At 46.5% G+C, this 13,287-nt stretch overlaps 1 protein-coding gene and 2 long non-coding RNA genes across 3 annotated transcripts in view; 2 read left to right on the plus strand and 1 right to left on the minus strand.

Moving 5' to 3' along the window:
* Positions 1–1,542: 1,542 nt before the first annotated feature.
* Positions 1,543–2,239, plus strand: LOC109524017 (uncharacterized). Its single transcript, XR_002169884.1, has 2 exons — positions 1,543–1,763; positions 2,146–2,239. It is a non-coding gene; the product is annotated as an uncharacterized LOC109524017 (long non-coding RNA).
* On the minus strand, positions 1,937–3,269 carry LOC109524015 (uncharacterized). The gene is made up of 2 exons (XR_002169881.1): positions 3,084–3,269; positions 1,937–2,788 (listed from the first exon to the last, which is right to left on the minus strand). It is a non-coding gene; the product is annotated as an uncharacterized LOC109524015 (long non-coding RNA).
* Positions 3,270–4,462: 1,193 nt separating this feature from the next.
* The window catches only part of LOC109523883 (myosin-binding protein C, fast-type-like), a 13,889-nt gene continuing 5,064 nt past the window's right edge, over positions 4,463–13,287 (plus strand). The window contains exons 1-13 of the mRNA XM_019883323.1: positions 4,463–4,650; positions 8,166–8,183; positions 9,835–9,897; positions 9,987–10,135; positions 10,230–10,347; positions 10,436–10,484; positions 10,788–10,847; positions 10,949–11,109; positions 11,238–11,370; positions 12,228–12,352; positions 12,434–12,539; positions 12,847–13,016; positions 13,098–13,264. Coding sequence (XP_019738882.1) covers positions 4,629–4,650; positions 8,166–8,183; positions 9,835–9,897; positions 9,987–10,135; positions 10,230–10,347; positions 10,436–10,484; positions 10,788–10,847; positions 10,949–11,109; positions 11,238–11,370; positions 12,228–12,352; positions 12,434–12,539; positions 12,847–13,016; positions 13,098–13,264 — 1,341 coding nt within the window. The 5' untranslated portion in view covers positions 4,463–4,628. The remainder of the gene's footprint in view (positions 4,651–8,165; positions 8,184–9,834; positions 9,898–9,986; positions 10,136–10,229; positions 10,348–10,435; positions 10,485–10,787; positions 10,848–10,948; positions 11,110–11,237; positions 11,371–12,227; positions 12,353–12,433; positions 12,540–12,846; positions 13,017–13,097; positions 13,265–13,287) is intronic.

Genomic DNA, 13,287 nt, shown 5'->3' on the forward strand with positions numbered 1-13,287 from the left:
GCCTGCGTGGGTTTTCTCCGGGTACTCCGGTTTCCTCCCACATTCCAAAAACATGCATGATGGAACACTCTAAATTGTCCCTAGGTGTGAGCGTGAGTCTCTCTGTGTGCCCTGCGATTGGCTGACAACCGGCTCAGGGTGTCCCCGCCTACTGCCCGAAGATGGCTGGAATAGGCTCCAGCACCCCCCGTGACCATTGTAAGGATAAGCGGATCGGAAAATGAAGAAATGAATTCCATTCCATGGCTTGTAAAAAAAGTGCCTTTGCACTTATAAAATGTACAGTACTCTGCTAATTATAACCTCACTTTTTTTTGTGCGAGAATAAGATCTTGTCCCCCCCCCTCTCTCTCTCTCTCTTACACTGTATTATAATGTTGCTGTGAGACGTTAGCAAGATGTCTGTAGTTGTTGGGGGGAGGGGCTGTTGCACGAGGCATATGATAACTGTCTGTTCATGTGTGCGCATATGACTCGGCTTAAGGATTTCTCGGCAAACACCTCCTAGAATAAGCCATCCGATTTTATTTGAACTGTCTCTGTGCATGCCAATTTTGGTTAAATTGTCGGTGTCATTGTCAAACAGCTTGTCCTGTCTGGTCTATGTAAGGGTTTTCTTTTTTTTTCTGGACAAAATGGTTTCAATTTTCAATTTGATGGGAATTTTACATCACGCGCTTGCTCAAATATGTGGGGAAATGCATGCTCAATTAATATTTGAACGTTCCGTGCAGACCGAGGCATGCTCTTACCTGAACTTGCACCGGTTGATGTCATGTTGTTGGTTAGACCAGTGATTCTCAGCTGGTGGGTCCCGAAAAGTGAATCGCCGAGCTATGTTGGATGGTCACAGAGAGGTCGTTAAAACTTCTAGCGGCGTCCTTAGTTTAACAAGACAAACTACTGATGTTGTAATTTCCCAAAAAGAAGAGATCAATGTCAAGGAGTTCATTTTTGTAAATACTGCTGTCATGCTAATCCCCAGCTTCTTAACAAGGTGCTCTGGAAGGCACTTTTAACCTGTACGTAACCTCGAAGCTGTGAGACAAACCACTTGGTCACTGTGCTGCCCCAATTAACAATGAATTCCACACAATTTATGCCAATTTTTAAAGATGAATTACCGGTAATCAATTCACTGTGCCAACCATTGACTACCCGACAGCAATAGTAAAAAAGAAAGGCTGTCAAAACAATTTCTATTCATATGATGTTCAAATATGATGCTAATTTGCAGTCTGTACAAGTTGGTGATGGCGCTTTACGATACTCTGCCAAAATAGAAGCCTTTGTTTCAAAAAGCTTGGTGACCCCTGAGGTATCGGAGTGACCAAAGTGATTTTCGTGATTTGATTTTTAGTGAGGGCAGCACGGTGGTCGACTGGTTAGCGCGTCAGCCTCACAGTGCAGAGGTGCAGGGTTCAATTCCGGCTCCTGCCTTCCATCTTGCCGCACCTGTGCACCGCGCTCCATTTCTTCCCGCCTGCACACCTGACTCCAATTCATTGGTCACGTCGGCCAATCCGAGCCAACCTTCTTCTTCTACCGCTGCTTGTTCGACGGTGTTTTGCACACGAGCGCCACCCGTTGACCCGCCAGGGTGACTGCTTTGGCTTACCCCGGAAATTGCTCGACTTTCGGCCGCAAAGTGATTAACGTGGCGTAAAATACGACTTCTTTCTCACCTTCGACAGCCTCCGCTCATCCCGTCCGCCCGCTGCGCCGCACCGCCCTTCCGCAAGATCATGGAAAACTCCAACAACGTGACTTTCTCTCGTGATGGGTCCATGGGGCGGCATGAAGCGTGTTGACCCAATGATGCACTGCGTGGCTCCTGATTCCTGCTGGACTTTCAACGTCCCTGCAGACAACCCACTTGACAGACTGAACTGACTGATTTGATGACAGTTTCTCCAACATAATTGACATCAATGACTCTTCAAAAATCTTTATTCAGAAAAATACGTTGCTACACTGTTTGGAATTTGAGTCTGTTGCTTTCCTTGCAGGCTATTTCCCCTACTGTGGAGAACACACGCTCACATGGTACTGATGATGCCGGCGTACAGAGGAACTCCTTTGCGAGGTGGGAGAGGTTTGGAAAAGTAGTGTGTTGGTTCCTCCAATAATATTCCCCTCTGCCAGGTACCGCTGGACCTCAGATCTGGCATCTGCTGTTGCGCTTCATCCCAGTCTCCCCATCTCATCATCCAAATGCTGCCGCAGGTCATCTAAAAAATAAAAACCCATGTGTGCCTGTCGCATCTCCGGTTGAATCAAAGGGGGGGGGGGGGTCTCTCACTGATGGTCCGCAACATTTGAATAAGCAGACACTGTGTGAACACGCCCTAAGAGCTACAAGACAAACTAAACATGAAATACGATTACTAGCTCCGACGGTATGTTTTGCACATCTTTTCAACCTTGCTCTTTGCCTTTGTGCATCCCATGAAATAACACGAACCATTGAGAAAATACAGAATGATCGCAAACAATACTAAACCTTCTGCTCTTGCATTGCTAAGGATTTCTCAAGGTGCATTCGCACCCTCTGGTGGATGAAAACCAAGCAACTTTACAAAGAAGCAAATCACAAAACAAAGTGAAATAAAGCGAAATTCATTCCACAATCAAACATTACATGCGAACCTCGTTCCCAGCTCAACCAGGCGCAAAGGAATCGTTCACTGTTTTACGGTACTTACCGCTTTCAGTTTTGTCCGTTTTTACCCTCGAGCACCTTTCTTCTCTGTCCATCGGAATTGTGCGACAATTATTTTCCTCCACCCTTCAAAATAAAAGTGATAGTGGCAAGTCAAAACATGAACCAAAACCAAAAATTATGACACGATTATTTCTAATATCAAATATGAACATTAAACGTAATTTGCAACCCTGCACTTGTGTAAATCCGAAGTTATTGGCGGAGCTTTACAAAGACGAGCGATCAGGGTCATACGAGGCATTTGCAGTCCATCATACGCAACTCAACCTAAGTGGTCATTTTTCCCCCCTCAGTTGGCTGAACCACTGCACAGTACTGGACTGTCGTCGTTTTTACGAGGGTCTCGATCTCGACTTACGTCGCGAGGTTCCAAACGGCGCACAATGAAGTGACATTGCCTCGATGGTCACGTGGGACCAGGAAGTGCAGTGACCGTCGTATTAACTGTTTTCATTTCATTGTTTCACATCTCCGATGCACCCTTATTCTAAATATCCACCGGAATTATGATTTCAATACTCGCTTCGGCATACGTATTTTGATTTGGGTTACGTGGCCAACCCAGGAAGGGCATTCCATCGTCACGTCACCCGAGGACCCATCGAATGAAAAGTCATGTAGTAAATACATGCGGCCACAAGAGAGCAGCATCATGTCATGTAGCTCAAGAATTTCTTTTTTTCTCGCGCGTACAAAGAACCAAATAAATACACGTTGAACCAATTACATAATGACATTGACACAAGTGAGTGAATTTCAGTCCTCCATCATCCTGGTTCATGGAGGGTTATCATGAAATGGAACATTGTTGGGTTTTTTTTTAGGTTGCTTTCCAGGGGTTCGGCATGAATGGTGTGATTAGAAACACAAGAAATATGTTCTACTTCCTCTCCTCATAAATTCTCCCAACCTTATTCAGCATTGAAACAAAGCCAAGATGGTCGCAGAGCTCTTAAATATCACACGGCATGTGAGAATAAACGGCAATCAAACCTGTGAAAACAAGGCCCAAAACGTAGACTACTGTTTACATTATTGTTCGTGTGGGCAAATTTCGCTGCTGCACTTGGTTACAAACGAACCGCGGCTGCCTCTTCCATTTGCCCTGAGTAAAAGTCATTGTGACAACATTTCTAGTTGTCCTCGGATTCCGCATCCTTGTCAGACGATGCCAGGCATTTGTCAAGCTCGGCAATTTCTTGCGCAGCCTCAATAAGGCCAATAAGACTTGGGTCAAACCGACCCCAGAGTAGCGGGTCGCTCTATTTTATGCATTCATTTTTTTTTTTTTTCACCAAGAGCGGGTTATTTTTGAGCCGGCAGTTTTAAGAGTGTATATTTGGTTACACGGGATGATGCCCTCCCTGACACAAGCCACACATTTGACACTCACATTTTCTACACGCTTAACACTGCCGGGTCAAAATTTAGGTTTACATGACAGAAGACCAATTCACAGCTTGGGTCAACCGAACCCCATTTTCTGGGTCATTTTGTATGTGCACAAGCCATTTTTATTTACTTATTTATTTTTTTGGTGTTGGACAAACCAATTCAGAAAGTGATGTCAAATTGACCCAAGCGGCTCAAACGGATGAACGATTCTGAGAGTCCAGAGCCTCGCAAGACTTTGCTCGAGCGCCACCCCAGCCTTCCCTCAGCCCGCCCTCCCCCCCACTTTTTTTGGGGGGAGGGGGGCACCTTTCTTGTGCTCTCAGTCTGACTTGAAAGTGCTTTCGGGTGACGGCAGCCTTCTCGCTTCTCGCTTACAGCGCGGGGTGTGGGTGACTCGAGTGCCACGAGAGCTTCGAATAACAGCGTGCGAGGGGACAAATAAAGGGGAATACGCGACCCACCCGCGACAAGTCTTCCGGCAGCGAAGAGAAGACACGGGAATTAAAGCATGGCTAAGCCGGTCCCCGCAGGTACGCCGATGCGCAAGAGATTTGGTTGCATGTCGGGGAAGTTGGAAACTTCAAATATTGCTGGAAATACGGTTGGATATTGCTGTCATTTTTGTGTATTTATACATTTTTGGGAAATCGGGACAATCATGACATGAACTTCTCATAACCGAGCTGCTATGATAGAAGGAATGAGCGTTTCCTAAACTTGGGCTTAGGTTTTTTTTAAACTGGCTGTCCATCTACTTGAAAATCGATCTGGAACGAGAGGATTTTATTTTGTGCAACCACCTGACAAAATAAAATTGAGTAAAAGCAACACAGCAGGGGTTTTTTTTCAGCTGTTCATGCTATGGAAGCCATAGTTGATCATGTGACCCGTCACAATGACATCATTGGGGTCATTTTGTGCTGTTTCGTAAAGATGATCAAGAACAACTGGAAGTGAATCCAAATGGAAATGTGATTGATTTTTTTTTTTTGTCTCTGATATCGTGACCGAATGGGGTACACAATCGGTGATGCAACAAGGCTTCCTCGGAAAAGTGCCAGTCAGCTGTTGTCACAGTGGCCACCGGACCGGCACTTTGACCCAAAGAGGTTCGAAGTCATTAAATATGAGAAATGGTCACGTGGGATGACTCCAGCTTGACATGCCAAGGTTGCGTTCAAAACTGTTGAGCCCCCCTCCAGCATCCCACATCTAATCCTTCTAACATGCGCTCTACTATGAACACAAGACATTATCACCCACGTACCGACTTTTCGGTCATGTCCATTATAATCGCGTCTGAAATCTAACCGCATGCTTCCGTACCATATGAGGCCAAACGAGTTTTGAATGTAGCCGATTGGACATCTGCACCGCCTGCCGTAACTGAGCCAAGTTCAACTGCCAAGCTGACAAAGGATCAGCCGCCAATCTTTGATTCCCGCGTGACACCACTGGATGTTTGACACGTGCGCTAAATGTGATACTGAACCAAAAGATTAGCTCATTAGCATGAGAATGCCATCATGTTTTTTTTTTTTTTAAATCATCCATCACGCTTCCTCCCTTTTACAGCCAGCTCCGACCCTCAAGGCGCAGCCAAAAGTAATCCCCAGTAAGGCGTGACCTTTTTGTCTTTTTTTTCCCCCTCACCATCACCTTTAGTTGAGAGAATTTCACACGCGCAGAGTATTTAGCAACTGTAACACTTGCGCACTCACGGCGGAGCTCAATCGGGATGTAAAAAGGCATTCTCGGCTCCAAAGGTTCTCAGCGAGCCTTGGATTCATCTCCCTTTCAATAATTGGTCCACTTTGGGGTCATCAATGCATACGTTTGACGTGCGCAAGACATCAAAGCGCGCAGAGGGCGGTTCCACTTTACCAAGTAGAACATACAGGAGCATCGAAATGCTTTCCCCGCTTGCCTGACTGAGCCCGGCGGTGGACGTCAATCTATATTTAGATGATTAAGAAGATCATTTTAAGCGAAATTCATTTTCTCACATTAAGCCCCACAATGTCAAATTACATTAGCGCCTTCGTTTGTTTAGTCCGCAAAGGGTCGCCCGCAGCTGAGCTTTAAATTGGCCGTACTTCAACGCGAGGCACAAATAGAAAGGCAATTAACTCCTATTTAATCATTTCCGCGAACTATCGGCATGTCCCGTTGCACTCAACTGGCCGCGATTACGCTGCAAGTAACGTCGGTTCCGACGCCCGTTAACACCACTTCTATTTTTGCAGATTTGTGCGAATGGTTTTTGGAACAGGAGAATTGCGTAGTTTGAACAAGTGGATGGTGGTTCAGATTTTGATTTCAGAGTGGGGGATTAACAACCCTGCCGCAAAAATGATGAGACTGAAAAACGTTCATTGTTGTTAATTCTTACACGAAGGCCACGGCGTCAGTTGATACCCCGAAGGAGAACATTTTTCCATCCGCGTGACAAGCAGCTGTTTCACCTCAAATAAACATCACGGTCGCCAATGGGAATAGTTGGAATAGACTGATGTCCATTTGCAACCGCAAAGGCTTCAATTGATGCATGAGGTCAAATGTGTGCGGCTATTTAAGTAAAGGCCCCCCCACCTGTCCCCCAAAAAAGTAAGACATGCAGCTCATCTTCAGGAAAGTCATGAGACACCGTTGCTGGCCTTTACGAGCTCCTGCCCCCGACCCCTGGGAGGGAAGTTTGCTATTTCATAGGTTTCCATTTGCAGCTTACTTCAGCTTCGACAGTCAGTCGCGCCCAACGCGGTGAAATGGACTGTAATGCCTTTCATGAATAGCGCCCAAATCCCCAAGTCACGGGACTGCAGCTCACGACGAGCCGTTATATGGTCTCGTGTCACAGGTTAAGGCAATAAAAAAGGTGCACATTTTCTCGAATGTCCGCTGGATTTACGAGCAGATACGATGTCGGAGTTCACTCGAGCGTCGTGTTATTCAAGACAAGAGATGAACATGTGTCACCTTGCGAAAGCGACGTATCCCATCTAGGATCGGATGAGGTCTTCTGGATCGAGCGCAGCAAAACGCCACCAGATCTGCGTTAGCATAAGCAATTACAATATTTGACATTTCAAAAAGTGCGCTTCCTCCGTGGTTGACTTGAATTTTCTAACTTGTGATTTTGCGAACACTCGGGTTCAGTCTTCGAGATTTGTTGTTTTGTTTTTCTCTTGCCATGTGCAGAGGCGTTTTATTTTTTTGTTACTGATTCTTTTTACAGTCCCCACACCGTGCCCCCCCACCCCTTTTTAACCACATGAGAGCATAGTTTGGGAGTTGCTTTTTAAGAATTTAGGGTGCCCTCCAGCAACCTGTCAGATTCCCGTGCCTGTCTCCCCATATTCAATCTCACTGGCTACGTTACTTGCAGTCAATAAGCCTTTCAAAACCGGAATATTGACATGAATCAATGGAGCGCGTTTTATTGACGTTCAAAACTAAGAAGCGGAATTGACATCTAATTGCGTTTTGACGTCGTCCATATGGTGCCTTTAGGTCTGGATATCACAATTGATCGCAGTTAGCACGTGTACGGGAGCAACAATGTGTCTTATAATCCAGAAGCTGATCAGTGGGCTGGTTGGAGATGACTAACAGTCGAAAAGCAACAACTATAAATGTAGTGTAAACAGTGAGCCATTGAATATTGGCCATTTGGCACTTGCAAATTTGTTTGCTGACCTGTTAGCTTTTTTTTTTTTTTTTTTGTGTTCAGGCCAAAGCCATGTCTGATGTAAAAATTCTGGCTTGGTCTCATCTTGAGGCGAGGAGCTTTATTTCATCAGGCCACAGCCTGACGCAAGAGAAAATTTGCTCTGGCGCCATCTTGTGGCATTTATAGGCAATTACAAATCACTTTGGGTGGGAGGAAATGACGGACTTTGGTGATTTGGACCCTATTCAAGTAGCGTGGTTTCAGTGGATACTTGAAAATGAATTGCAGAGCTTTCTTGGGCTAATTGTGCAATATTAGGAAGCATAAACACGGCATTCTAATCACTTGCCGCCGCCTGTGTTTCTCCTCCTGCAGCGACAGTGGAGGTGCAGGGTAAGTCAGCCGCACGCCGCCATTTACCTTCTGACCTTTTGTGTGCGCCTTTCATTATCACCTCGTCACTCGATTATAGCTCGTGCCTTTTCACTTTTACACTTGGGCCGCGTCGGGCCACGCGCCGGCTACGGTCGGTGGCTCTCTGACCGCGTTAATTGACTGCCGCCAGTCTTGTTTATTTGCCAGCTCGTCAGTGTCTTATCCCTTCTATTCGGTGAATCTGTCACACTTCAAATCCATAATAAGAGCCATCATGTGGTAGGAGGGCACAAAAGGTCGGCGACACAAATGGTGCTAAGCCTCGTGTGATACTTGGCGAGACATTGTAGTCATTTCTAGTGTGTGTGTGTGTGTGTGTGTGTGTGTGTGTGTGTTCCTCTTTGAACTCTATTTGTTCAGCTGTTGAAGCCTCTTGACTTGTGATTGTCGCATTGCACGTTGCATTACATTTGCTTTGCAGTGTTCGCTAGGAAAAAAAACAAATCAGCTAATTCGAGAGCCAAATCGGGTGAGGGCCAGTTATTTATTTATTTTCCCCCCCCCTGTAGAACATGAGTGAGCAGTGTTCATATTAGAGATGCACTGCGTGTTCCAAAAAGCATTTGTACTTATGAGTCACGGTAATTATTTGAATAATGCCAACAACATGCGGAGTAAATTACAGAGTGAAGAGGAAGAGGCAAAGGTCAATGATTTCCTTTGCCGCCAATGACAGGCAGAATGCAGTGACGAAGCCACTTTGCTTGCGCATGTTTGCATTTGTTAGCGCGACGGCCGCTTGCACGATTTCAGTTACTATCCCTTTGTGTTGTGTTACCTTCACCTTGCATAGATTACTCCTTTCGGGGTTTTTTTTTTTTTTTTTTTTTTTTTTTTAACGCAACTCAACTCTCAGCTGTATTTTTGGGGTCCTTGAAAACAACCACCGCTGTTTACCAAGTGCTGGAGATGGAGCAAAAAGAATTCATATGACAGCAAACATGAATAATGAAGACAGTAGGAAAGCACGAGAACAGTCCAACAAAAAGTCAAAAGTCAAAGAATAGAAATTAGTTTTAAGACGAGTTTGAAAGATGGGCAGCGAGAGGACTTGCCGAACGTTCGTTCCAAAGACAGGGAGCGGCGACAGAAAAGGCTTGGTCCCCTCGCTTAGTTCTCGGTCCCTCTAATAGTGTCTGGTGGGCAGACCTGAGGCGGCGGGGAGGTGCTTAGGGGCTCAGAGAGGTACGGTGGGGCCAGGCCATTCAAAGATTGGCTCCAGAAATGAAGCCAGTGAAGGGATGCCAGAGTAGGAGTGAGGCGCTCCCTCTGACCCGGACCAGTCAAGAGGCGAGCGGCAGCATTTTGGACGAACTGGAATGGAGGATTGGCTGACTCCATAGTAACTTGCGTTACAGCCATCCAGCCGAGATGTGACAAAGGCATGAATGAGTGTTTCCAAGTGCTCACCGGAGAAAGGGCAGGCTTTCCGGAGACAACGAAAGCACCATCTGTGTGGCGTTTCTTTCTCTGTCACTCTCATGTCACCGTGTGCTGCATTGACTCCTAAAATGTCACACTTGCTCATAGCGCTGCTACCGCTGCAAATTGTTTCTCTCATTTTCTGATCTAAAATCAAAGACCTGGACTTTTTTTGGTTTTGTTTCAGAGGTGACAGAGCTCACCGGGCTCTTCTTGGAGAAGCCGCCAAATCATGTGACCACTGTCACAGGTTAGGCCTGCAAACGGATGCGTAGAACTCACTGCGGTAGTGCGCTCGTTCACATCCTGACACTCCTGACTGCTGTTTGTCGACGACAGGCAAGGATTTGATCCTCATCGCAAAGGTCGACTCAAGCGCCTTGGTAAAGAAACCCACCATGAAATGGATGAAGGGAAAGTGGCTGGACTTGAGCAGCAAGGCTGGCGCACATATGCAGTTCAAAGAGACCTATGACAGGAATACAAAGGTGTGTCAGAAACTCGAAACTGGGAATCGGTTTGGTTGCATCCGCACCAAAGCGTGCCGATCGAGCCTTCCCATCCTCTTCTTCATCTGAAAAGATCTACACTTACGAGATGATGATCCACAAAGTGGTCCTGGGAGACGCCGGCGCATACAGGTGCGAGGTGACGTCCAAAGACAAATGTGACAGCTCCAGCTTTGGGATCTCCGTGGAGGGTGAGCAAAAGCCGGGCATTCCACGTGTGCTGAGGTTTTGCTTCGATCCGGCCCTAATCGGCCATCTCGGCAACTTCTCTCATTTCAGCCTGCCAGCAAGACGAGCCTGTGGACATTTTGTCTGCCTTCAAGAGAACGCAAGTGCATTTCATACGCGTTTCTCTCTCGCAAAGGCTGATAAGTGACGGCCTAGAACTCCAAGCAATGTGTCAAGGGCATGTGCTTGAGCTTTGTGTCTTTGCCGGAGTTTAGAGCGAGTCATGTTTGTTCAAGTCAGAAGGCTCAGATCTTAACCTTCAAGTCTGGAGCAAGCCCCAAGTTAGCAACAGCCCAGTCTCATGAATACAAAGTTCAAGTCAAGTCGAGTTTTAGCCGAGTGCGAAAATAGGCGCCTCAATCGAGTCTCCTGCTGACTGAGCGCGCGTTTTCCTTTCACACAGCGATGCCGGCGAGGATGAGGGTGACCTGGATTTCAGCGCTCTTCTCAAAGCTGCCAAGAAGTGAGAACATCTTTGCTTGCACGAGCAAGCATACCCTCACACTCTGTATAATTGTTTCATTCAAATGCCTTTTTGGGGGGTTCTTCCCCCCCGACTGACAGGAGACCGGAGAAGGTGGAGGAGGAGGTGGACGTATGGGAATTGCTGAAGAACGCCCACCCGAGCGAATATGAGAAAATCGCTTTCAAGTACGGCATTACCGACCTGAGGGGCATGCTGAGGCGTCTGAAAAAGATGAAGGTGGAGCCCAAGCACAGCGAGGGTGAGTCAGGTGGAGGCTGAAAAGGCAATAGAAGAGCGTCTGAAGTAAGCGCAATCAGACCAAGGACAGCCAGAGGAGAAGCAAGACAATTGAATTCCCCCCCCCCCCATTCCTGTGCGCCTTCGCAGCTTTCCTGACAAAGCTGGAATCGTGCTACACGGTGGATAAAGGCAAGAGAATCGTTCTCAAGTGTGAGGTGATGGATCCCAACGCCCAGGTCAAATGGTTGAAGAATGGCCAAGAGATCAAACCCTCTGCCAAGTAAAGAGCTTTTTTTTTCTTTTTTTTTTAGACTGCGCCTGGTAAACCTCCAGCGGGAAATATACTCAAAGAGACGGATGGCAAAATTAGGTTGTAAATTAGCCACTGAGCTCGGATGATAGGTGGAGAGTGAAAAATGCGCAGCTAAAATTATCGACACCGCAAAGTCAAACTTTGGACCGTTGCTGCCATCCACACATTTTATTTTTAGGCCGCCGTAAGAAGCCTCCGAGAGGGCTCAATAAGTCAAACTGCCAACACATAATGTAGGTTAATGCTGATAAAATAAGGCCCGTAATTCAACCTTGAGCCTTGAATGTGTGAAAAAACGCAAGCAACAAGAAATGTTCGAGTCACCGCCGTGGACGGTGGCGATCAGTGGCTCCCAATAAAATTCTACAGTTTGATTTATGGCCGTAAATTAAGCGCGTATGACAACTGTTTTCTAATAGTAGAGTGTTATTCATACCGTGCGGTCCCATGCTAGCGCTATCGCGCAATGCAAGCGGTGGCCAGGTGTGTTTTTTCCAGATGAGAGGAATAACTTGTCAAACCAACAAGTTTATGGCTTTCAACCTGCCACAAAACACGACACTTTCACCACAATTCATTTTAGTAGACAGCCAACAATTATTTTGGATTAGGATGTTCGTTATCTTACAACTAGAACCGCGTTCCGTGAAGAGATTTCTGTGTTTCAAACGTAGAAAGTGGTGGGACAAATAAACACTCAAATCAAAAAGGGACACTTGAAAAATCAGCTAAAGTAGAGCGACGTTTTTTTTTTTTTTTTTTACTTTGTTGCTTGCTAGCGTTGCGTATAACACACTGACGACTTCTCGCGTGCTATTTTCAAGATATTTGATGGAGACAAATGGGAACATCAGAACGCTCACCATCAACAAGACCACCCTGGCTGACGACGCCGCGTACGAGTGTGTGGTCGGCGAAGACAAGTGTTTCACTGAGGTATTTGTTAAAGGTACGTCAGACGACGCCCCGGGAAAACGGCAATCCACGCTCGGATTGTAAAGCTCCTCCCCACTGTCTCGTCCACCTCCAGAGCCTCCCGTGACCATCACCAAGCTTATGGATGACTACCACGTGGTGGTAGGGGAGAGAGTGGAGTTTGAGGTCGAGGTGTCCGAGGAGGGCGGCCATGTAATGTGGTCAGTATGACTCCCGTCTCAGTCAAGTTTGATACGGGTTGCAATGTCGAATGGAATTGAAGCAATTTGATCGGGCAAAACCGTGTGATGACGTGTAAAATACCGTAAGCCACTCATATTAATGCTTTGACAAATAGCTCCTAAATATGTGTGACATTATTCATAAATATTGACCCCAAAGCGACTGATTGAAATAATACCATTACATCTGCGCGTTATGTCCTTCCAGGTTCTACGAGGAAAATATTGACCCCAAAAGCGACTGATTGAAATAATACCATTCCATCTGCGCGTTATGTCCTTCCAGGTTCTACGAGGATCAGGAAATTGTAAAAGACACCGCCTCCACAAAATATCGCTTCAAGAAAGAAGGGAAGAAGCACACGCTCATTATCCAGGAAGCGACACTCGACGACATCGGAATGTACCACGCTTGGACAAATGGGGGCCATACCAAGGGAGAGCTGGAGGTGGAAGGTACTGCCGGGAACATTCTCACTTGATTTCTTAAAAAAAGGGACTCACACGTGGAGGATCGACCTTTTCCACTGCGTCCAGAAAAACAACTGCAGGTGTTGCAGGACATTGCTGATCTGACAGTGAAGGCAAGCGAGCAGGCTTTGTTCAAGTGTGAGGTGTCTGATGACAAGGTCACCGGCAAGTGGTACAAGGACGGAGTGGAAGTGATGCCCAGCGAACGCATCAAAATGACGCACGAAGGAAGGTAGAGAGGAGAGAAATGCAGGGG

This window comes from Hippocampus comes, unplaced genomic scaffold, assembly GCF_001891065.2.
Source record: "Hippocampus comes isolate QL1 unplaced genomic scaffold, H_comes_QL1_v1.1 scaffold367, whole genome shotgun sequence".
Classification (NCBI taxonomy): Eukaryota; Metazoa; Chordata; class Actinopteri; order Syngnathiformes; family Syngnathidae; genus Hippocampus; species Hippocampus comes.